General features: G+C 38.7%; 2 protein-coding genes and 1 pseudogene across 2 annotated transcripts; all 3 read left to right on the top strand.

The window, feature by feature from the left end:
- The first annotated feature begins 1,136 nt into the window (after positions 1 to 1,136).
- On the top strand, positions 1,137 to 4,954 carry LOC131332166 (uncharacterized). Its single transcript, XM_058366241.1, has 3 exons — positions 1,137 to 1,496; positions 3,280 to 3,807; positions 4,332 to 4,954. Exons 2-3 carry the CDS (start codon positions 3,574 to 3,576, stop codon positions 4,842 to 4,844), a joined length of 747 nt encoding a protein of 248 aa, XP_058222224.1. The 5' UTR covers positions 1,137 to 1,496; positions 3,280 to 3,573; the 3' UTR covers positions 4,845 to 4,954.
- A 2,659-nt stretch (positions 4,955 to 7,613) lies between these two features.
- LOC131332165 (5'-adenylylsulfate reductase-like 4) lies at positions 7,614 to 12,921 on the top strand. The gene is made up of 4 exons (XM_058366240.1): positions 7,614 to 8,142; positions 10,520 to 10,707; positions 10,805 to 10,929; positions 11,938 to 12,921. Exons 1-4 carry the CDS (start codon positions 7,942 to 7,944, stop codon positions 12,381 to 12,383), a joined length of 960 nt encoding a protein of 319 aa, XP_058222223.1. The 5' UTR covers positions 7,614 to 7,941; the 3' UTR covers positions 12,384 to 12,921.
- Positions 12,922 to 16,854: 3,933 nt separating this feature from the next.
- On the top strand, positions 16,855 to 19,544 carry LOC131332164 (14-3-3 protein 7-like; annotated as a pseudogene).
- Positions 19,545 to 21,943: the final 2,399 nt, after the last annotated feature.

Here is a 21,943-nt window from a genome sequence, read left to right as displayed (position 1 = left end):
TGCGGAAGGTTTATGACCGGTCACAATTAATTTTTTCCCGAAAAAGTTAACTGTTTCTAATGAGGGCGCCTTTATTTTCGTTATTTGCGGACTTCTGTTGTTAACCGTTGGATCATAATTTCAATGGTTCGAATTTGCGGAAGGTTTATGACCGGTCACAATTAACTTTTCCCCGGAAAAGTTTCATTAAAATCTAGACCATTGAAATCACGATCCAACGGCTACCAGCGACGTCTACATTTAACAAAAATAAGGGCGCCCTTATTAGAAACGCACTGATTTTAATGAAACTTTTCTAGAAAAAAATTAATTGTGACCAGTCATAAACCTTCCGTAGATCCAAAGCATTGAAAACAAAATCCAACGGCTGAGAGGTGATATCCACATTTTACTCCTCTAAGGGCGACCTTAGAGGAAGCCCACTGTGTGTGTGTGTACACACACACACAGAGTCCATCTCACATAAGGGGATCCTCATTTTAGTTTAAATGCGGATCTCCCCATTTCTTCCCTTTCTCGATCAAATTTCGATGATCCAAGCTACTCAATGTAATTAGGACATGATTTTAAGGGTACTCGCGAGAAATTGGCAAAACAATGACCGGGAATGACTTGATTTGAGTAGTTTTTATTTGAACCGTTCAATTAAAAACTGTTCGAATGAAGCTCTTTCTTGTCATTTTTTTTGCCGATTTTTCGTGGGTATCCTAAAAATCACATTCTGAATACATTGAGCGGCTCGGATCATCGAAATTCGATTGAAAAAGGGGAGTCCATATTTTAACTAAAATGAAGTGATCCTTAGGAGAGAAGGACTAATATATATATATATATATATATATATATATATATATATATATATATATATATATATTTTATACATGTGTGGTGAACCATATATCTATACACTCGAAAATCCAGTGACATGACAGCGGTGATGTTCATGTTACCACCTCCACTGGCCTAACATGCTTCGGTTTCAATCGCTCTCCTCGATCTAGGGCTTTCTTCACTCTTGCCCCGATCGAGTACCTCCGACAAAATCGTCATCGTCGGATGGCTGCAGAGACCCGTATTTTTTAGGCCATATTTTTTTCTTTTAAAATGTATGGCCTGTCGAGATAGACAGTGTAAATATACGGTGTGGTATGTTCGTGGAAGGGTATAGGCGTTATTATGTGAGAGGTGCACGTGTGAGTGTGTGGTGCGAGAAGTGGGGGATTGCTCCCCACTTCTATAATTCTCCCCAGGAGAATTATTTCTCCACTCTCTTTCCTCTCTCACTCTCTCGGCAGTCTCTCTCTCCTCCTCTCCTCCGAAACCCTCTCCTCTCTTCTCTCTTCGATTTCATCCACCCAGGGTGTGATTTCGGACAAGATCCGAGAATTAAAGTTGTTATACGGAGCTTTCCGAATATCCAAGAAAAATCATGATCGGACCACGTGGGAGCTTGGTTGACTTGGTTAAAGGGTCGGATTTTGCTCAAAACTCATGAGGTAGGGATTTCTTACTCTTGTTATACGTTTATATGATATTTATGTACCTAGATCGTGCTTTGTTTCGTGCTTGAGGTTGGGTTTTGTGTTTCTGTCGAATCTGAAAATTCTGCTCGTTTTCTGAGTTTCAGCCTAACTTCAAATGGCCATAACTTCCTCGTCCGATGTCCGTTTCATGCAAACTTTATATCGATTTTGAGGTCTTGAAGTCAGCTTTTCATTGCCACCGGAATCGCCTTAAAACTCTTAGTACACAGAAAGTTATGGTCATTTGAGTAGAAGTGTGTCAATCTATTATGTTGCTGCGTGACAGATTCATGTAGCTTTTGTAAACACCTGTTTAACCATCCTTGGAGTGCAGATTTGACTAGGGTTCCTTCGCACCTTTTAAGCTTCATTCAATCGCGCAATTTTTGGAACTGGAATCGCTCAAAAATATTAAGAACTCGATTTATAATGATTTTTAGAAGATTGCCCTATAATCTGGAAATCTGGGTAGCGTACAGAGCTGCGTTTTTCATTGTTAGTTATGGTTAAACGACGCTATTGGTTATGGGTTCTTATGGGTTTTAAATATTGGTAAGTTAATGATGTTTTGGCGTTAAAATCATTGAAAAATATTGACTATAAAATTTTTAATGAATTTTCGAACACTGACTGCTCTGCTGTCTGGATTGTTTTTGCTGTTGGGGTATCGATCCCCATGTTGTGGGGATTGATCCCCATGCTCTCTGGGACAGTTTTGGTACGTTTGATCCTCGTTCGATTTTTTTGACTCACGGTCACTTTTAACACCTTTTAAATATCGTTGATCCATCTCTAAGCTTGATTACTCGGGTTCCAATGATTCGTTGATCATTCAAATTCCTTTGATACCCGTCAAGCGTAATCTTAGTGTCGTTGTAAATGAAATACGTGATGTAAGGTTGTTTAGGAGTACCGTAGGCTATGTGGGACGTTGTGGAGAGTATAATTGGTAGATGTGAGCTTTTCTAGTGATCCGAGTGGTAGTATAGTAATGTGTGCCCACATGACTCACTTATCATTCAAACTCTTTTGGCGCTCGTTCCATGAGATCTATGTATCAATGTTAGTGGGTAGTATGTTGTAGAGTCGCTATGGAGTTGGTACGGTATTGTGATATAGTAAGGGAAAAAGGCGTGTACTCATTTATCAGTCGATGTTCTATTATGATTGATAGTTTGGAATACATTGAAACGTGATTGTCGACGCGTGCTTGATCTGTAAGTCGGTTTGATTGACGTGCTTTATTGTGACATGAGATTAGAGAGGTGCTTGTTGATGGAATTGTATGATTATTGGGATTCGAGTGGCTGTAATTGAGAATTAGAATGAGGAAGTGACTGCAACGCAAGGGGTGGTAATGAGACTGCAACGCACGTGGTGGTAATGCAGAAACTCAAATAATGGGTGATGTTGACTGCAACGCAAGGGGTGGTAATGCAGATTGCAATGCAAGAGGTGAAATTGCAGAGTGTTGAGATTATGAGGAGTATCGAAATGATTGCGAACCTATTGTGTGTACGTTTTCATTGATGTGAGTTTATTAATGCTTTTACATGACATACGAACTGTTAGAAATACTTATAAGATGATTGGAACCCTTTGTCCGTAGTCTGCCTCCCGTTGTGATAAAATCATGTTTCTTATGTTCACTTATCGAAATTCTTTCAGTCTTTGTGTATACTTAATCACATTTTCATATAGCTTGAGTATAGATTTCTCTACTGGACGTGTGTATGCTCAACCCTATCATTTTCAGGTACAAATCAAGGAATTGACATGGCGTGCTTGACGTGCTTGATTGAACATATCATAAAAAAAAAGGGTATTCAAGAGGGACTTTACATCATAAAATTTGAAGGAACATTTTGGAAAGTTGATTATTGTAAATAATAATATTGTAATTCCCCAAACACTGATATTTTGGTAACTTGGGGCCTCGAGCCAGAGATGCACTCTTTGAATTTTATTTGAAAACAGTGAACAGAAAGGTCTTTTGGGATATTATTTGTATTACAACGAGGACTTTATTTATTAAAAGGGTTAATTATTTATGTTGAAAATCGAGTACGTGACAATGGCGGTTAGGGCTTGGGAGTTGGGGTTGGTTCTCTTGCTGGTGTTCGGGAGGCTGATGTGGGCCGAGCTCATTAGGGTTCCGGTTGCTCCCCTTTGTGTTGCGAAATCGGTTGGGGAATCGGTGTTGCTAGGGCTTGGAGAAACTTCGAGGTGCCCGAGGAATGGATATGAATCTGTCCAATCCGTTGACTCTGTTCGTGTTACAGAGGTATTGCAAATTTTGTCTCTTTTTTTTGGTTTGTTGGTGTGGAGTTTATCTGTTGGGTTTTGTTTTGTTATTTTAAATGGGAATTGATTGCTTTTTTTTTTTTCTTGCTTTTTGATTTGTTTGTATGAGAGTGGAAGGTCAAGCATGGTTACAGGATCATATGTTTAGGGTTGCATGTATTTGTGTATTGCCAATTTCATCTGTCCCTATGTATTAGTAGAATTGATAGTATGCTTAAAGATTGCTTCTTCGTTTTTTTCGACTTCGAATTGAAGCGTCACTTTTTGTAAGCTTTTTCCGTATGCAAAAGAAAACAAAATTGTTTTCCATTTGTGATTAGTAAGAATCCCAAAATGCATGTTTTCTGGCTATGAAATTATTTTTTCTACGTCTTATTCCATCCACGTTAACCTATTTCAAGTACTTGTGTTATTTATGGCCCTCGTGTTTTGTTCTTCCTTTTTCTTCCCTTTTCAAATCCTGAAACTACTAAAGTTTGTATGTTTAATTGGGATTACTTGAAGGCCAAGTTGAAAGATTACGGGTTAAAAAAAACCACCGCCTCCGCCACCATCGATGACACACTCACGGCGTACGAAGTCCTGGAGGAATATGATTTCCCCATCGGTCTTCTCCCACAAGGCATCACTGGCTATGAACTGGATAAGTCAACAGGAGAATTCTCGGCCTACTTGAACAGCACCTGCACATTCACCATCAGCGGCTACGAGCTCAAGTACAAGACCACAATCACTGGTGTCATAACCTCGGCCAAGCTTTACAAGCTGAGCGGAATAAGTGTCAAAGTACTCTTCCTTTGGCTCAACATTGCTGAGGTCATTCGCGATGATGACGATGATGACGAGGAGCTCGAATTCTCCGTCGGAATTGCGTCCGCCGATTTCCCCGTCGATGGCTTTAACGAGCGCCCGCGGTGTGGCTGTGGATTTGATTGTGGCGACGTAAGCGGAGGAAGAACGAGATCTAGAGGGGCTATTGTCAATTTGTATCGTGTTTTATCTGATTTGTTGGACTGATTCCTTATCTATGCTGTAACCTGTGTTCTTGTATTGTATATTTGATCCATTGTGATTCAACCTTTCTCATCTACAGTATAAATTATCTACCATAGTCGTTGGTTGTTGTAGTGGTCGTTGGTTGTTGTTGACTACACTGTTGGTATTTGGATTTTGAATTTTGGGTAACGAGTGAATAGAGATAAAGAGTAATAATTGAGAGAAAATTTATTGATGACCATGCATAAAGAGGGAATCCAAAATCCAAAATCTCCAAACGAAACATGGTAGGTGCTTACTTGCTTTGCAACCAATGCAGAAAGTAAGGATCTTGGCAGCAATTTAAGGGATCCATTTCCGATGAGACCAAATAATTCTTCAGCTGAAAGGTTGAGTGTATTGAGAACTAGTAATGCTACACGCACAGCAAATGTGCACAGATTTTGTGCACAGATTTTTTGTGGTGCCCACTACGGGTTCCACACAAATAATTCGAGCCGTTCATTAAATGTAAAACATTTTTTCAAAGGCTCCCGCAAAAAATCAGCTCAATCCGATACTCATAGATGCTTGATTCAATCATTTAACTTTTCATTCGAATCTCAGGATAATGAAAAGTTAAATGATTGAATCAAACACTTATAGATATCGGATTGAGCTGATTTTTTGCGGGAGCCCTTGAAAAAATGTTTTACATTTAATGAACGGCTCGGATTATTTGTGTGGGACCCGTAGTGGGCCCCACAAAAAATCTGTGCACAAAATCTGTGCACATTTGCTGTGCGTGTAGCATTACTGATTGAGAACAAGGAGAAATGGCACAATTGAGAATCTGGAAATGTGAGCGCGGGAGTGCCTGTGGGTCCGTTAGAGTGGAGAGCAACTGAGAGCACAAGTTATGAACGCTTATTTGGGGTTCTTTGTTTCGTGAAGGCATATTAAACACAGAGAGAGAGAGAGAGAGAGAGAGAGAGAGAGAGAGAGCGCAAATAATCTTCCAGCTGAAAAGTTCAGCGTATTTTGAACGAGGAGAAATGGCACATTGGAGAATCTGCGAGTGTGTATGTATATGTGTGCGCGACCAGGAGTGCCTGTGCGAGCATTAGAGGACCTGGGGATCCCGTAAGGTGGAGTGCCTTACAGGGGTTGTAATGCAGAACACAACCGTTGATATCATCAATCAACAGTTTAGATAAAAAATCAATTATGACCGGTAATAAATGATTCTTACCAGTCATAATTAAAATTCATATCTCATTCATTCATTGTCAAGATCGATGACCCGTATGCGCCCTATAGGGTGTCTTGCAAGGCCTTACACTACAGAATTTCTCAATTCGCATTAGAGAGGCAGAGGAGAGAAAATGAACATTAATAGAATACCAATCAAATTTGACCGGGAGCGCTTGTGGGAGCATTGGCTAAATTTGTGGAGCCCACATAAATGTATGAGGAAGAAGAATGTTGAACACCACGTGACGGTGTTCCAAAGCTATTGAATAAATACTCGGAGGCTGGTGAATGGGAAAAAAAATTTATTCAATAACCTAAGGACTTGGGCATGAATCTCACACAAATTGGTAGTGGATACTTGGGGTGATTTTAGTTCGGGTTTGGTCTGTTCAAGGTAAAAGTTTAGAAAACCGATTAGGTTCAAGGTGAATATTTACACGACCGATTCCAACTGGAATTAAGTTCCGTTCCATCAGAATTGGGGTGGGGACGATACAGTCAATGATTTCAGCGATTTTCGGTTTGCCCGAAATGGACCTTAGTTGGGCCATATATAAAACTTGGTAATAAGCCAAATGGCCTAAACCCATCAATTTAAGAAGTTTTTGAACCACATCCCAGTGAAGAATTTTTTGGAGTAAGTTAGGGTTTGTGGTTTAAGAGAGATGGACGGTCAAGATTAAAAATAAATAGATGAGCGAGAACGACCAGATTAATGAGAAATAAATAAAAACCCTCGGTTTATATAGTTGGTTCGATTTGGTCCTAGTCGATCCATTTAATTTCGGTTCAGTTCGGTTCACTTTAAATTCCAACCATCCGAGATCGAACCGAAAATTAACTTTTTTTCTGGTTCTAGAACCGAAATTGACGGAAAACCCCTAGTGGTCCAGTTCGGTTGGGGTCCGACGATTTTTTTAAACACTTCTAGTGGAAAACAAGGTTACAAGGGCTAGGCTTTTATCTCCAATTATTACTCACATTTTTCTATCTACCTCTCTACTTATTAACCTAAAATCTTTCTCAAAACCCAAACCAAACATACCACTAGGACCGTGCGCCGAGTGAGGAGTTGGGTTTTGAGACCCAAAATGAACAAAGTAAACCCTGCGGGTCAATGTCCAGTCCAATTTTATTAAGGCCCAATTTTAGGCTGTTAATGGGCCCACAAAAATGATCGGAATCGTTCTTTTTGTAAAGCTCGTCGAATATTTCATTCACGCAAAAAATTACCTAGATCAAACATTAATAAATAAATAAAATGAAACATATTTGAACAAGAAAAATGCGATAACAAAAATTAAGTTGAAACCCATAATTGCCCATTTTTTACTTGTACAAATATATTAGTACGTTATTATACTTATTAATGTTCGATCAGACTAATTTTGGTGTGGATAACATACTGAACTCTACAAAAAGAATAATTTAGATTATTATTGTGGGCTTGAGAGGGGCTCTACACTGCCCAAAACTGAACCGGTGTGAATAATCTCTGGTCCCCTCAGGGAAAAGTTTTGATTATAAAAAAAGAAAGAAAGAAAGATAATCTCTAGTGGAAGGGAGCTGACTCATCAGGGTACTGAAAAGCTTTACGTCCGCACCTGATTGTCGAATCACCCCCCACCCCTCTTCTCCTTCCGTGAAGCCTCCGAACCAGACATACATACATACATATCTCCGCACGCGCGCGCGCACATACATCAATAGATTATACATGTGCGGTGTACTATCTATCTATACACGCGCAAATCCAGCCACATCGCGACGTTGATGCTCACGTTACAACCTCCACTGAACTAACATGCTCCGGTTTCCATCCCTTTCCTCGATCTAGGGTTTTCTTCACTCTCGCCCTTGATCAGGTACCTCTTTCGTCATCGTGATGGCGGTTAGGGCTTGGGGATCGGGATTGGTTCTCTTGCTGGTGTTTGGGAGGCTAGCGTGGGCCGAGCCCGTTAGGGTTACGTTCGCTCCAATTTGTGCTGCGAAATCGGTTGGGGAATCGGTGTTGCTGGGGCTTGGAGAATCTTCGAGGTGCCCGAGGAATGGATATGAATCGGTTGACTCTGTTCGTGTTACTGAGGTATTGTAGGATTTATGTTTTTGTTTGTTTGTTTGAAGATTTGAATTGGGTTGTTGTTTCTCTGTTAGTTTTCTTTTTCTTTTAAACGAGAATTGAATATTTTTTACTTTTTTTTTTTTTTGCTTTTTATTTGTGTGTATGAGATTGGAAGGTCAAGTATGATTACAGGATCGTATGGTGCCAATGCCAATTTCATCTGTCAACTAGTTGCCTTTTGTAGTTGTAGTTGAATTGATAGTATGCTTAAAGATTGCTTTTATGTTTTTGATAGTTTAAGTGGTTAACACTTTTTTTTAGTTGAATTGATAGTAATAGTATGCTTAAAGATTGAATTTATGTTTTTGATAGTTTAAGTGGTTAGCCTTTTTTTTTTTTGCTCGGCAACGAAACTGTTATATAACTTGGTACATCGAGGGAGAATGCAGATAAGCAAAAACTTGCGCAGCCGCAAAACAAAATAAAGTAGAAAACAGAACAAGTGCATCCAACCGAAAATTGGATGACACAACACCTCAATCCTAGACTAAAGTTTCAGCTTTTAGCACTTTTTAAGAATATATAGAGAAAGAATGTATAGAGAAGTGGACAATCAAAATCTGAATTTCATTTAAAGCAGGTTTGGAAAATTCAGTGGCAGTATATATTTACAATTTGGCGGTCCCAATTTATAGGAGACGGGAAGAACGCTTTTAGGAGTGTTACTTATCTTCAGATAGGTGGTGACTTTGAATCCATTGTCAGTTTAGACTTGAAAGTGTCATTTTTTGTAAGCTTTCTTTGTATACAGAAAGAAAATGAAATTGTTTTCATATGTGATTACAAAGCTTACTTGTGAATCTCAAACTTCTTGTTTTGTCTATGCAAAGTAATCACGCGTTAATGTATTTAGGAGTGTTACTTATCTTCAGATACGTAGTGACTTTGAGTCCATTGTCGGTTTAGACTTCAAAGTGTCACTTTTATAAGTTTTTTCCATGTACAGAAGAAAAATAAAGTTGTTTTCTTATTTGATTAGTAAGCTTACTTCTTGTTTTTGCTTATGCAAATAATCTTTCTTCATCTTATTCCATCTATGTTTACTTATTTCAAATACTTGTCATTTATGGCCCTAGTGTTTTCTTCTTCCTCGCATCCCATCGTAGCATTAGCTTCATAAATTCCCTTGCTGGTGCCCCTTCTTTTTGTTTTGGTAAATTTATCTGGTTTATTAATCTTTGCAACTCCTTGCTTGACTTTTTCCTTCTTTGAGCTACCGTGCCTCAAATGCATTTGTCTCTACCTCTACCCTTTGTTGTCTTACACTGTTACACATAATGATGTCTGTTACCATAGAACATAGATATCCCTAATTTCATTTATAAAATAGTGGAGTATGTAATTTGACGGGATACATTTGTTTGACTGTCACTTAACACACACACAAAGAATTGCATATTGTCTTTAGGAAGGAATCAAGGATGCTCTAGATTCTTCAACTTAATTTAGCCATCAGCACTGCGTCATCTTTTCCTTTAAATCTTTGGGCAGCACTCTCTTTAGTTTGCAACGTGTTCAGTGTCATGTATCTTGTATTGTATAGTTGATCCATTGTGGTTCAACCTTTCATCTTTTCCTTTAAATATCTACCAGAGTCGTCAGTTCTTGTTGACTGACACTGTCGGGACAAGCATTATGTGTTTACTTGATTTATAACCAAAACAGAAAGGATTTTGCCAGCAATTGATGGGAGCCTTTTCCGATGAGACCAAATAATTCTTCAGCTGAAAGGTTGAGTGTATTTTGAACAAGGAGAAATGGAACATTTGACAATCTGCAAGTGTGTGCGCGCGCGCACGCGGGAGTGCCTGTGGGTGCGTGAGAGAGGAGAGAAACTGAGAGCACAAGTTTTTTAATGCATATTTGGTTTGGGGGTTATTTGTTTCGTGAAAGCATCTTAAGCAGGAGAGAGGGACTTTACTGATGAGACCAAATAATTTTCCAGCTGAAAAGTTGAGCCTATTTTGAACAAGGAGAAATGGCACATTTGAGAATCTGCAAGTGTGTGTGTGTGTGTGTGCACGCACGCGGGAGTGCCTGTCAGTGCATTTGAGAAGAGAGAAACTGAAAGCACAAGTTATGTATGCATATTTGGGTTCTTTCTTTCGCAGAGATTATGATTTAAAGTTTTTTTTGTAAGGACGGTGGAAAAATTAAATTTGCCTGCATTAGAACCTCCGGGTTTCCTATAAAATCTTTCAGCACCTATTGATATGAGTTGGAAGGAGAGAGCATACACACATATATTAGAAGGGAGTTTGAATCAAACCATGAAGGTGTTTCTTTTCTATAAGCAATTTTCTGGTGGGGTACTGATGGAGTTCACAAATGTTTCGTAAAGGGAGATGAGGCCTCTTTGCAGAGGGCACTGAGTTTGGTCTACAATAATAGAGATGATTATGTTGCTCTGCTCTTCTATGCTTCTTGGTGTCCTTTCTCGGGAGCTTTCAAACCAACTTTGTCCATTTTGTCATCCTTGTATCCCTCCATCCCCCATTTTGCAATTGAAGAGTCAGTCATCAGGCCAAGGTTTGGGAACTATTATCCCTCTGTTAGTGGATTTCTTTTGTCATTTTTTCAGATTCCGTCTTTTCACGTGGAGTAACATTGATTTAATATTGTTCAGCACACTGTCCAAATATGGAGTTCATGGCTTTCCCACCCTTATGATTCTTAATTCGACCTTGCGTGTGCACTATCAAGGCTCCCGGACACTTGGTTCTCTTGTTACTTACTACAATGTTGTCACAGGTATGGCTTTTTTCTTGGAACCTATGTGCTTCTATTTGATTTGAGTATTATTGTGTAGAATTTTTATAGTTTGAAGTTTCTATTTCTGTTTTTGTTTATTCCATTGATTTTTTTGGCAAAACGCCATATCGGCTAAACAAACAGAAGGTGTGGGCAAGCCTTTTTTTTTTTTTTTTTACAGTTTTTATTAGCAATATTTGGTTTCGCCTATTTATACTCTTATATTGAACTTAAAGGTAAATGTCTTGCATTCTTTTCCTATGATGTCAATTTTTCGCTTATATATATGAAAGTGAATGGATTCTAGCATCTGGCCTCAATTTCATGGGAAGATATCTAAATCTGAGAACGATATATTTGTTGACTTGATATGCCTCTGTGTTCGTGTATGTAGCATGCACCTGTCTTCCTTTTCCAGTTTACTGGTTTTACCTACGTGTACTGCTACTATTTTACTTGCCCTCCTCTTGTGTGGAAGCTTCCCCTGCGAGCGCGCACATGCACGCACAAACAACAATAGTGTACACATAAACCCGTTAAAAATGTACTCATTCGAGCCTGTAAAAATAGGACTCAAAGATTGCTTCCCGAGTGTGAAATTTTTGCACGGCCATAATGAATATTACGTCATTTTGTGGTGTCAGAACTTCACGTGGTAAGCTGAAATGTTTCCACTATTCTTACCCTCCTTGGGCATGTAGGATAATACTTCACATCTACTAAGAAGAGACAAGTGAGGTAGTTTGCAAAGTAAAAGGCACCCAGGGTTCTCACCTGTATACATTGTTTGGAAAACAAAGTAAAATGAGTCTGTAATTCACCATACCTATTGAATAGCAGCCTACAGAACCCAAAGACTAATTGAAAGGACCAAACTGCACCTAAGAACCAGCTAACTGAAATCATCTGTTGTGTAATAACCCTTTATTGTATCACTCTATTCATGATTTGTGTTGTTTTACTGAAGAAATTACTAAAGTGATGCCTAATGAAATTGTACTCTTTTAGGCCTCAAGAGTGCAGCATTCGATGGAAACTCCCTGGAGGGAATCGGGAGGTCATCAGATCACGAGGAACACAATAAAGTTGATCCGGAAAGCTGCCCATTCTCATGGGCTAGATCTCCGGAGAATTGGCTTCAGCAGGAGACCTATTTAGCCTTGGCCACCGCTTTTGTCCTTTTGAGGTTGCTCTACTTCATTCTCCCAACCGTGTTTGTATTTGCTCAATTGGCTTGGAGAAGACACATCTCAAACATGAGCTTGAAGGGATTGTTGGAGCATCCTCTTGCCTTTATGAATCGTGTGATACAGTTGTTCCCTTCCCTAAAGGAGCCCCGGAAAAGAAGTAATCTGCAAGAAGGAGCAATGAATGCGAAGGCATGGGCTTCAAAATCCTTGGCTTCAGTTTCCTTTGGGGATGCGAGCGCCAGCCGGGTTGTGCCAGTAAGTTGATCTATCACTTTCTAATTGCGGTGATAATATCCTGTCTGGTTGCCGTTTCATAGTCAGTTTTCCAAATGAGTTTTACAAGATTCTGTTTGGTTGTTGATGGGTTTTGAAACTCGTTTTCAAGGAGCTATAATTTGTGGAAATAACTCACTGTCTAGAGAATTGTAAAATGGTAAACTCTTGTTCTCGGAAAACCATTCCGCTCAGACCTGAATGAGATACTAAAAAACGAGGAGTGTTTGTTTTCCGAAACAGTTTTCTGAAGAGTGTTTATCCTAAAGTGATTCTTGAAATTGCAACTAAACATGGCCGCATTACTGATTCATCTTCGCGACAGAATCTTTCATTTTAGTATAGAAGTTTGTGTCCAGAATTACTGTGATAATTTAGTTAGTTTTTCATTTCCGGTTCCATGTTTCATTGTAAGGTGGAAAAACTTGCCTTGTCTGACTCTTGCAGCAAATTCAACTGTATTTTTATGTAACCTAGAATAGAAATTGTTATCGTTGTCTGAGAAATAAGACGTGTTTGTGAATGTGAATAGCTTGTGCCTTGAATTTGCGACTGGTCGGTTTACTTTCCTGTTAAAAATGTTGAAGTTTGTGTTTATTGGCATCGTCATATCATTGTCCAGCAGTAATACTTCTTGATTACTACTATGTGTTAATGGTAGAAGGAGAGTGGAATAAAACACGGATGGATTTCAGATGGCCAGGATCGTTCTTATGCATATTTCTGCGATTGGCATTGTGTCCATTGTTCTTGTTCTTTTGGATATTTAGCTTTTTTCGTCGAAGAATTCGATTTCAAGGAAGAAACAACAGGGACAGATTTGTCATAAAATCTGGTTGATTTTAATTCCTGTCCAGGACAAATTCTCAGCTATTTTTGTTTTTGTTAGTGTATTTTGTAAGCCGCAGTTTGTTGTTACTTTAGCAAGCCGTTTGATGTTTTTTACCTTTTGTTTCGAAACCTCAAATGTTTATAGTACTATGCAATCTCTTAAACCAACCAAAATGATTTTCACACTCCTCTTTTTACAATCCACGCTCCTAGTAATTTTTTTTTTTGTGTGGTCTTTATCCACATGAATTTACAAAGTTATCCTTTGATGTGAGAAAAATTGTATTGAACAAAGGGCAAGATAGTAAATTTGTGTGGATAGAGACAAAAAAAAAAAAAGGAGTGGATTGTCAAAAAGGGATGTTTTAATTCCCTTTTGCCTTTTATGCCCATTCTATCTTACCAAATTCAAATGCTTAGTCGTGATCTTAGTCACAGAATCTTCTTTTAATCCTCGCGTTGCGGCCGTGCTCTCGCAAATTCTCCCACGCTTGAATTCTTCTCTCTTATGTGCACGCACATAACATAAACACAGACATAACTAGATAACAGGGAGGAATGGTTTCTACTGTGACTGAAAACACTCGATAACAGGGAGGAATGGTTCTTAGAGTTAGAGGTGAGAGAGAAACTTATTATTCACGGCTACATGAAATATCAGCTGTCCATTTCGGCAATCAATAGTCCGGATTTTAAAAAATATATTTGCGCGAAGAGTTAAACTCTTCTAGCGAATAGCTTTTTGGAAATCTGGACCGTTCAAAACACATTTGAACGCGCAATTGAGCACTGTAAGTTATTTTTCCGGCTCACCCGTAAAAAAGTCCAAACCAGAGTTACATACGTACTATTTACTACTACTGGATAGGGTTTCTGTTCCGAGTTTTCTTACATGTTCGTATGTTGCTTAGCCTTTGCCACTACGGGGGCGTTTCCGATAGTTAACAAAAAAAAAAAAGTTGGAAATTGATTTCTACACTTTTCTAATTGATGCAAACATTTTTTTTTATTTTTTAGCGGGTGAATTTATGAAACAGTCCCTGCATGCATACACTTTTAGCAAATTTCAGGAATTGTTTCGTATATTCATCCGTTAAAAGACAAAAAAAAGAAATGTTTGCATCAATTCAATTAGGAGAATAGAAATCAATTTTCAAAAAAAATTTAGGCGGTTAATTTTGCCACTCCCTTTTTTCTAAACGTCATTCTCCTGCAAGTGTATTTTTGATGCAAAAATACACATGTAGAAAAATGTTGCTAACAAAAAAGAAAGTGATAAATCATTTTCCAAATTTTATTCACAAATTATTAATTATCGAAAACAACTTGGTAAAATACTGGAACTAGATAATTTTTGTGAACATGACAGCGGTCAGCCCAGTCCATGTGACCGACACCCCCTCTCTGTCCTAGTTAATCTCATCGCCTGCACCAGATAAAATCCAACGGCCATTATCCTCTCAATCGCAATACACGAGCCCTAGATTTCCATCCCACACTTCACACGTACCGAGACGAATCTCCAACCGTCCGATCGCCCCCACTAAAATCCCCGCTAAGTTCCAATCCAACGGCCATATCATCGTCAAGAACAAAAACACCCCCCCGCCTCGCCTCTCTCAGGTTGCGTTCTTTTACACCTAATTTAAATTTAACTTAAAATGAGCTGGTTTGTAATTATTTAAATTTTTTTCGCATTTTTTAATTTTGTTTCAAATTTTTATGAATTATTAATTCGTTTTGACGAGAGAAATCGAAAAAATAAAAAATTTATATTTTTACATAAGTATTTTGAGAAATAACCATTTTTTAACAAAAAAAATTAAAAAAAATTCAATATTTTGAGAAATTAGTTGTTATTTTTTAAAATATTTATGTAAAAGTACAATTTTTTTAAAACCTTTTTAGTATAAAACTAACAAATGTAAAAATAATTCAAATAATTACAAACCAACGCTTTTTAAAAGAACGCACCCCTAGTCGCAAAAACCGTTACTAAAAAAGTCTGTCCAGAGAGAGAGAGAGAGGGGAGGGAGATGGAGAAGGCGAGAGAGCAGCAGGTTTACTTGGCCAGGCTTGCAGAGCAAGCTGAGAGATACGATGCTCTCTCTCTCTCTCTCTCTCTCTCTATATATATATATATATATATATATATATATATGTGTGTGTGTGTGTGTGTGTCTGTATATACGTATCCGTATATGTATATTGGCATAAAAAATGTAAGTAACACATTAATTTATACATCTTCTCATGCGAGTGATTGCGGCCCTTTAAATAGGGTTTTACCATTACTTGTGAAAAAGATATAAAAATGAAAGTAAACTTTGATGCGTCACTAACATTGTTTTATAATAAGCTTTATAGTAAGTGTTTTGTCCCTTTTCTAGTGTGTGTTGTTTTGTCTTTCTACAATTGATATAGCAAAATACTACCGTGTTCTATTACTGGACTAGATTTTTTTACTGTGTTATGTGGCTAACAGAGTCCAAGGGATGATCAAAAGCGTGGCCTTTCTGGGCAAGAGTTGTGGCTTCATGTCATTTGTTGTTTTTGTACTTGCTGTTTGAGCTATTGAAAGCATTGGTGGAGATTTCCCGCCTCTTTTTTGAGATTAGTAGTTAGAACTCATAAATTTGGGTTTGGGGGGGGGGGGGGGGGGGTGTCCCTGTGTTTTGAAAGTCAGCCTAGGCAGCCGTTACTGGGCGGTGGTCCGCTGCCTTGACTAGGTCGTGGGCATTACATTAGCCGGCATTGCACGAGATGACTAGTCAGCCGCTAGGCATTTAGTCGAGTAGGAGGCATTCGTTGGGTAGGCGGGGACTAGTCGGCGACCGGCTAGTATATTTTGTAACTTTCATTTTGAATTGGTTGTTTAAATATGCAGTAGTAAAAAGTACAGAGAGTCAAGTGTTATTTTATCAAAATCATATGTAATAACTTCAGTTCTCTCGACAATCAACATCCCTAAATCGCAGCAAAAAAAACCATAAGTTCCAGAAAAATTATGACTGAAAAGAAGGAAGTGGCGCAACAAATTAATGTCTGATGGATTGTTCTATGATGAAAGTCAAGGACCAAAAAATAGTTGGGAATTGATATTCGCGCTCCCTTTTTTGATGCAGGCGCTCCACCTTCAACGTGAAGGGAGCGCGAATATCAATTTCCAAATAGTTTATGGGTGCAAAACTAATCGTTAAAACTTTTGGTTTTGATGGATGGATAGATGGATGAATGTTTGATGGTTTCATTTTGCATGTTATTTGATGTTTTGTTCTTCTTTCTCAAACTTTGGGAAATGGGGACTATTATTAAAAATATAATAAAAAAAACCCGACTAATATCTAGGTGTTCACTAATCGGTGACTAGTCGGCCCAGGCGCGAGGCGCCCCTCTTCTGCCCGTCTAGCGCCTAGCAACTTCATTGTCATGTTGCTTTCTGCAATGGGATGGCCTACCATCCGACGGTCCCAAATGAGGAGGGTGTTGTATCCAGGAGGCACTCAGGCACACTTTGTCGACTCTGCTTCGTATCACTAAATAAATGAACTCATAATTGCTTTTAACTTTTTGGGGCATGCTGATATGCTTGGGGGCTGGATTGACCAACGAGATACTTATTTCTGTTAGGGAGTGTTGAGTGGTACCATAGAAGTCGTAAAGGACAGTTATTTGAATGATCTGATTCCAGAATTTAGTTTCATTCTTTGCAATCTTTCTTTCAACAGTCTCATCCTTCATTGTTGCATCGCCTCAATGTTCTCATATTCGGGCAAATTAGATGCATCAGTCTAAGCGGTCTTTCTAAGCATTCATACAGTTTTAATTAATCTTGCGATTTTTTTGGCACACATTATCTAGTCCCAAATTTTTTGTTTGCAGAGATGGTTGAAGCAATGAAGAAAGTTGCCAAGATGGATGTGGAACTGACTGTGGAGGAGAGGGATCTGGTGTCTGTTGGGTATAAGAATGTCATTGGGGCCAGAAGGGCAGCATGACGGATATTGCCTTCTATTGAACAAAAAGAAGAGGCTAAGGGGCATGAACTAAATGTGAAGAGGATAAAGGATTACCGACAGAGGGTTGAAGATGAACTCACAAAGATATGCAATGATATATTATTTGTGATTGATGATGACCTCATGCCATCATCCTCAACTGGAGAATCAATTGTCTTCTACTATAAAATGTAAGTGATTTTTTCCCTTTCTGGTAAAGTCTCATTGTATCTTTTCTTTTATACAATTTAAGTAAATGTGTGATTACACTCAAAACATGGCTGACAAAGTGGGTTCCATGCGGTGTTGTTTAGTGTTCTGATACTCATATGCAAGCATGTATTGGAATCAAAATTTTCACTATAAGTACGTATGGAACTTATTTGTTATGCATCAAATGATTTATGAGAAATGTAGCACTTGTTTTTACCTTAGGAAATAAAGAAGTATATTATGACATGAGAATTTTTCAGCTTTGAATCCCGATGCCCACATCCAACATTGTATCAGAATCCATGGCATTTCTAGACTTCTGCAATTTGAGGGGCTAATTATTGTGGAACACTTGATTAAGTTGAGAACAATAGAATGCATCTCCGGCTCTCAAAGTAACAATCGAGTTTCTTTCTGGTGGGATGGAATATTTGAAAACAAGGCGCATGATTTATGACTGATCACATTCAATTGGAATTATCATAGGATCTTGCATTTGACTTGAGCATGTAGTCTGGTCTTGTCTTCCATAAATTGTGCATGTTTTTGTTGAATACTTGCATATACTTACTTATATAGATAAAATGTGCGTCTTTCATTGGTGACCCCCTATTTCTCTCATTCCAGGAAGGAGGATTTCTACCGTTATTTGGCCAAGCTCAAGTTTGGAAATGATCGCAAAGAAGCTGCAGATAAGTCCCTTAAAGCTTATAAGGTATCTCCCTTCTACTTTCTTTTGACATACCCCTCCGTTTCTAAGACTAATATTTTACCAGCATCCAACATTTTGTTGTTTATATTTGGTTATATTTGGTTATCAAGCTTAGAATATGAACTGGGCATTTTGTTTATGCTGCAGGCTGCCACTAGCGCTGCTGCAACAGATCTGCCCCCCACTCATCCAACCAAACTTGGCCTGGCTTTGAACTATTCTGTGTTTTACTACTTGATTTTGAACTCCCCTAAGAAGTGGATCTCTCTCTCATGGTTTTGGTCATTTTGGATTTCGTGGCCTTCGTTTTCTTCCTCTTCATCTTGGATTCCCTTCTAACGCTTTTTCAGCTGTTGTTATTTTGTCTAATTTTATTGCATACCCCATATTCTGTTCTATCTTAAAAGTTGTCTGTTTGGCGTAGGGCTTGCCACCTGGCTATACAAGCATTTGATGAGGCCATTGCGAAACTTGATAGCCTCAATGAAGAATCCAAAAAGGATAGCACTCTTACTATGCAGCTTTTCAGAGATAACATCACGTTATGGACCTCAAATCTGTTGAAATGTAAGCTTGATTTGAATAAGAAAAACGTATGGGTACTATTCCAATCTCGGGTTGCAGCCAAAAAAGACTTTTTGAAGTTGCTTGATTGAGTTTGGGATTACAAGTTATCCAAAACCCTTTGTCTGCTTCCCCCATCTATGTCTATATATACATAGGAGTTCTGATTGTACAAGTAGGAAGAGTGTGAAGTAAAAGAGAGAAACAGAAGGAGAGATGTGAGAAAGAGGCAGCCCCTTTGGGGGGCCTCCCCCACCACCAGTGGAAGGGAAATTGATGAGAGAGAGAATGAGTGAGATGAGTAATTGTGTTTGTGTTTGTGTTTTGTGTTCAAGATTATTAAAAGAGTAGTGTTTGGTTGTGTGTGTAATTGATACCTTTCGCTTCCCCTTTCCAACAAAATCTGCCAGAAGAGGGAAGTAAATATCGTTCGTTACTTCTCTCTCACTCTTACCTGTTAGTTTGATTCTTAGTAGACTTGATAAACCTATTTGGAACCTTTTTCTTCTTTGGTGATGATTTTTTTTGGTGACTATTTTTTGTTGCCAATAGTCTGGCTTGTGCACGTGCACGTGTCTACCACATTGCCTATTTGACAATCGACAATGCAACAGGTCCAACATTGATCTTCTCAGTCTTTGATTATTTGTTTTTTGGAGTTAGACTCGAAATCAATTCTTACCACCGCCTCACCTCCATCACTGCATGATAACATTTCACACCCTTGACACAATAGATTCTATGTCATTGAAAACAAAGTACAAGTTATGCTTTCTGTTGCTTCATTAGCCAATTACATGAACGTGTGCTTATGGTAAAGCTATGGTTTAGCTATGTCCATTGCTGTTTGCTCTAGACCTCGGGTTTCGCTCGCTCAAGCTCGGAGAGAATCGTTCTTGGAGGATTTCAAATTTGGAGTTTTAGGGCTTAGGAAATCTTGGGTTTGACTCTCAAATCTTTGAGGTAGGGATTTCTACCGCTGTTTATATGTTTTATTAGTGTTTTGATGCCATAAATGGAGCCTAAATTATTGTTTTTGGCTGCAAAAGCTGTGAAAATTGCCATTTCTGCCCAAGTCTTACCAGAACTTTTTCCCTACCGGTAGTGGTCTTACTAGTAGAACTCCTTTCCTACCCGTAGAACGTTTGATATTTCTCCGTGTCCAAATTTTTGGCTCTTATGATTCCAGTTTGTACCGGTAGGACCCAATTCCCTACCGGTAGGACTCCTGTCTCATAGAAATTTTTCATATATCATCCCAATTTTATATTCTAAAGCTTTGGTCCATCCTAATGAGTGAATTTATGCATGTTGACGTGTTTAATGGTAATATTACATGATTCATACTTGGTACTTGATCGATTGAACGCGAATTGTATGATTATGATTGATAGATGAGTTTGTTAAACAATGTGGATGAATAATGAATGAACTGCGAGATGATAACATATGAAAAGAGTTGTGAACACGTACTAGACCCACCAACGGGTGAGGATGCTAGGCAAGGACCGTGGGATCCATAATGCCCGGCAGAAGCTGACGCTCATGACACGCAATAGACCAGCCGACGGGTGAGGATGCTAGGTAGGAACCACGTGATCCATAATGCCTGACCTGAGCATTCGCTTAGGTTACTTGATGATGAAAAGATGATGTGATATGAACGCGATTAAACGACAATGATATGAAACGAAAGACATGTTGGGAATATGTTGGAACTATGAAAGATGTGTGTTATGCTCATGTTCTCATCTGATAATTCGTGTTTTGCTTCCACTGTACATCCTTCTTGTCATCTCATGAGCATATAAAGCTAGTGTAGAACTCTCTACTGGGCTAGTGTAGCTCAACCCTTCATTCATTTCAGGTGTAAATCTCGGGAAATAGCATTGCGTGCTTGATGTGCATGGACTGATCATACTTTTGAAACCTGACTTGAGGAGTTACTTTCGCATCTCTTGTAAATCACGTTTTGAAGATGTAATTGTAACTTTAATTATATTCTTTTGACTATGGGTAACTGTAAACTCTTAACTCTTCGTATCAAGTACTTATGCTTTTGGGCCGTTGTGCCAAAGATGTAAATATTGGAAACAACTGGAGTTGGAACCGTAATACGTTAACATGGGAATGGTAGACTCTTTTGGAGTATTATGTTATGTATTGCGAGCATTTTATTTAAGGAAAGGCTTTATTTATTTATATTGAAAATCGAGGACTTGACACAAGTAATATATATAGCTTGGTATGGTGAATTAATTCCTTCCATCAACCTCTTTAGTGCACGAATTCTGCAGAGCTAGTTGGAATAGAAGACCGAAGTGTTTAGGTGGTGGGCTGACCGGCATGACTAGTGAGGAATATCATATCTCATGAGTCTCATAATGCGTTTGAAGATCCTCACTGTCATGTATTTTAGACAGTCGTATGCAGTTGTGTTGGTGAACTCAGTGTGATTACCGATATTGGTTCAACCTTTTTTTGAATCTGCTTTGGTAAAACATGCTATCTTATTAATTTGCTTTCTGTTAGCTATGTTGTTTTGCTTGTGGTTTTAAACCCTAGACTAGACTCACTCTTCTGATTCCATGCAAGATGATATCATGTTGGCTTAGTGATTGCGTTGCAGTGTTAAGTGCTGTGAGGAGAAGAATTTGATACTTATTGTGGTTGGCTGGGAATTGGGGTTTTTTTTTTTTTTTTTTGATCCGCAAAACACACCTTAAGGGCTTTCATTAACATCCTTTTCCAAAACTGGTACAAGAGAAGTGGGAGGATTAACAATCCAATTACATGGAAGAGAGTTTCTTGAAGCTAAAAAAGCAACTTTATGTGCCACTCTGTTTGCGGCCCTTCGAACCCACTTAAAAAGAAGATTTCCTTCCTTTGCAAAATGTCTAATGTCCATCACCAAAGCTCTGACATCCCAAGGAGGCACTAATTCCGACACACTTAGATGGATTGCCTGCTGGCTATCGGACTCCACCTCAGTCGAGCATCTTGGGCATGGTTGAGCCTTTTGCATGGGAGAAATCTGCTCTTTAAGGGTTTGAGATGGCAGGTCCAGGATGGTAAAAACATAAATTTTTGGAATGATGCATGGATCCCATCCTTGCCAAACTTCAAAATTCCTGTGGCCAAATCAGTTAACAGTGAAATAAACTTGGTGGCGGATGTCATTGATCGGTCAGGACAATGGGATATCTCAAAGATGGTGAAGGAGATTCCTCAAA

The sequence above is a fragment of the Rhododendron vialii genome, chromosome 7a (genome assembly GCF_030253575.1).
Source record: "Rhododendron vialii isolate Sample 1 chromosome 7a, ASM3025357v1".
Lineage (NCBI taxonomy): Eukaryota > Viridiplantae > Streptophyta > Magnoliopsida > Ericales > Ericaceae > Rhododendron > Rhododendron vialii.
Note: the sequence above shows the minus strand (reverse complement) of the source record. Positions and strands in the feature narration are given on the sequence as shown.

Excerpts from the sequence above, each read along its gene's own strand:
- LOC131332165 (XM_058366240.1), top strand. The coding sequence starts at position 7,942 with ATGGCGGTTAGGGCTTGGGGATCGGGATTGGTTCTCTTGCTGGTGTTT. Across the intron at positions 8,143-10,519 it reads ACTCTGTTCGTGTTACTGAG|GGAGATGAGGCCTCTTTGCA; the intron begins GTATTGTAGGAT and ends TGTTTCGTAAAG. Across the intron at positions 10,708-10,804 it reads GAGTCAGTCATCAGGCCAAG|CACACTGTCCAAATATGGAG; the intron begins GTTTGGGAACTA and ends AATATTGTTCAG.
- LOC131332166 (XM_058366241.1), top strand. The coding sequence starts at position 3,574 with ATGTTGAAAATCGAGTACGTGACAATGGCGGTTAGGGCTTGGGAGTTG. Across the intron at positions 3,808-4,331 it reads ACTCTGTTCGTGTTACAGAG|GCCAAGTTGAAAGATTACGG; the intron begins GTATTGCAAATT and ends GATTACTTGAAG.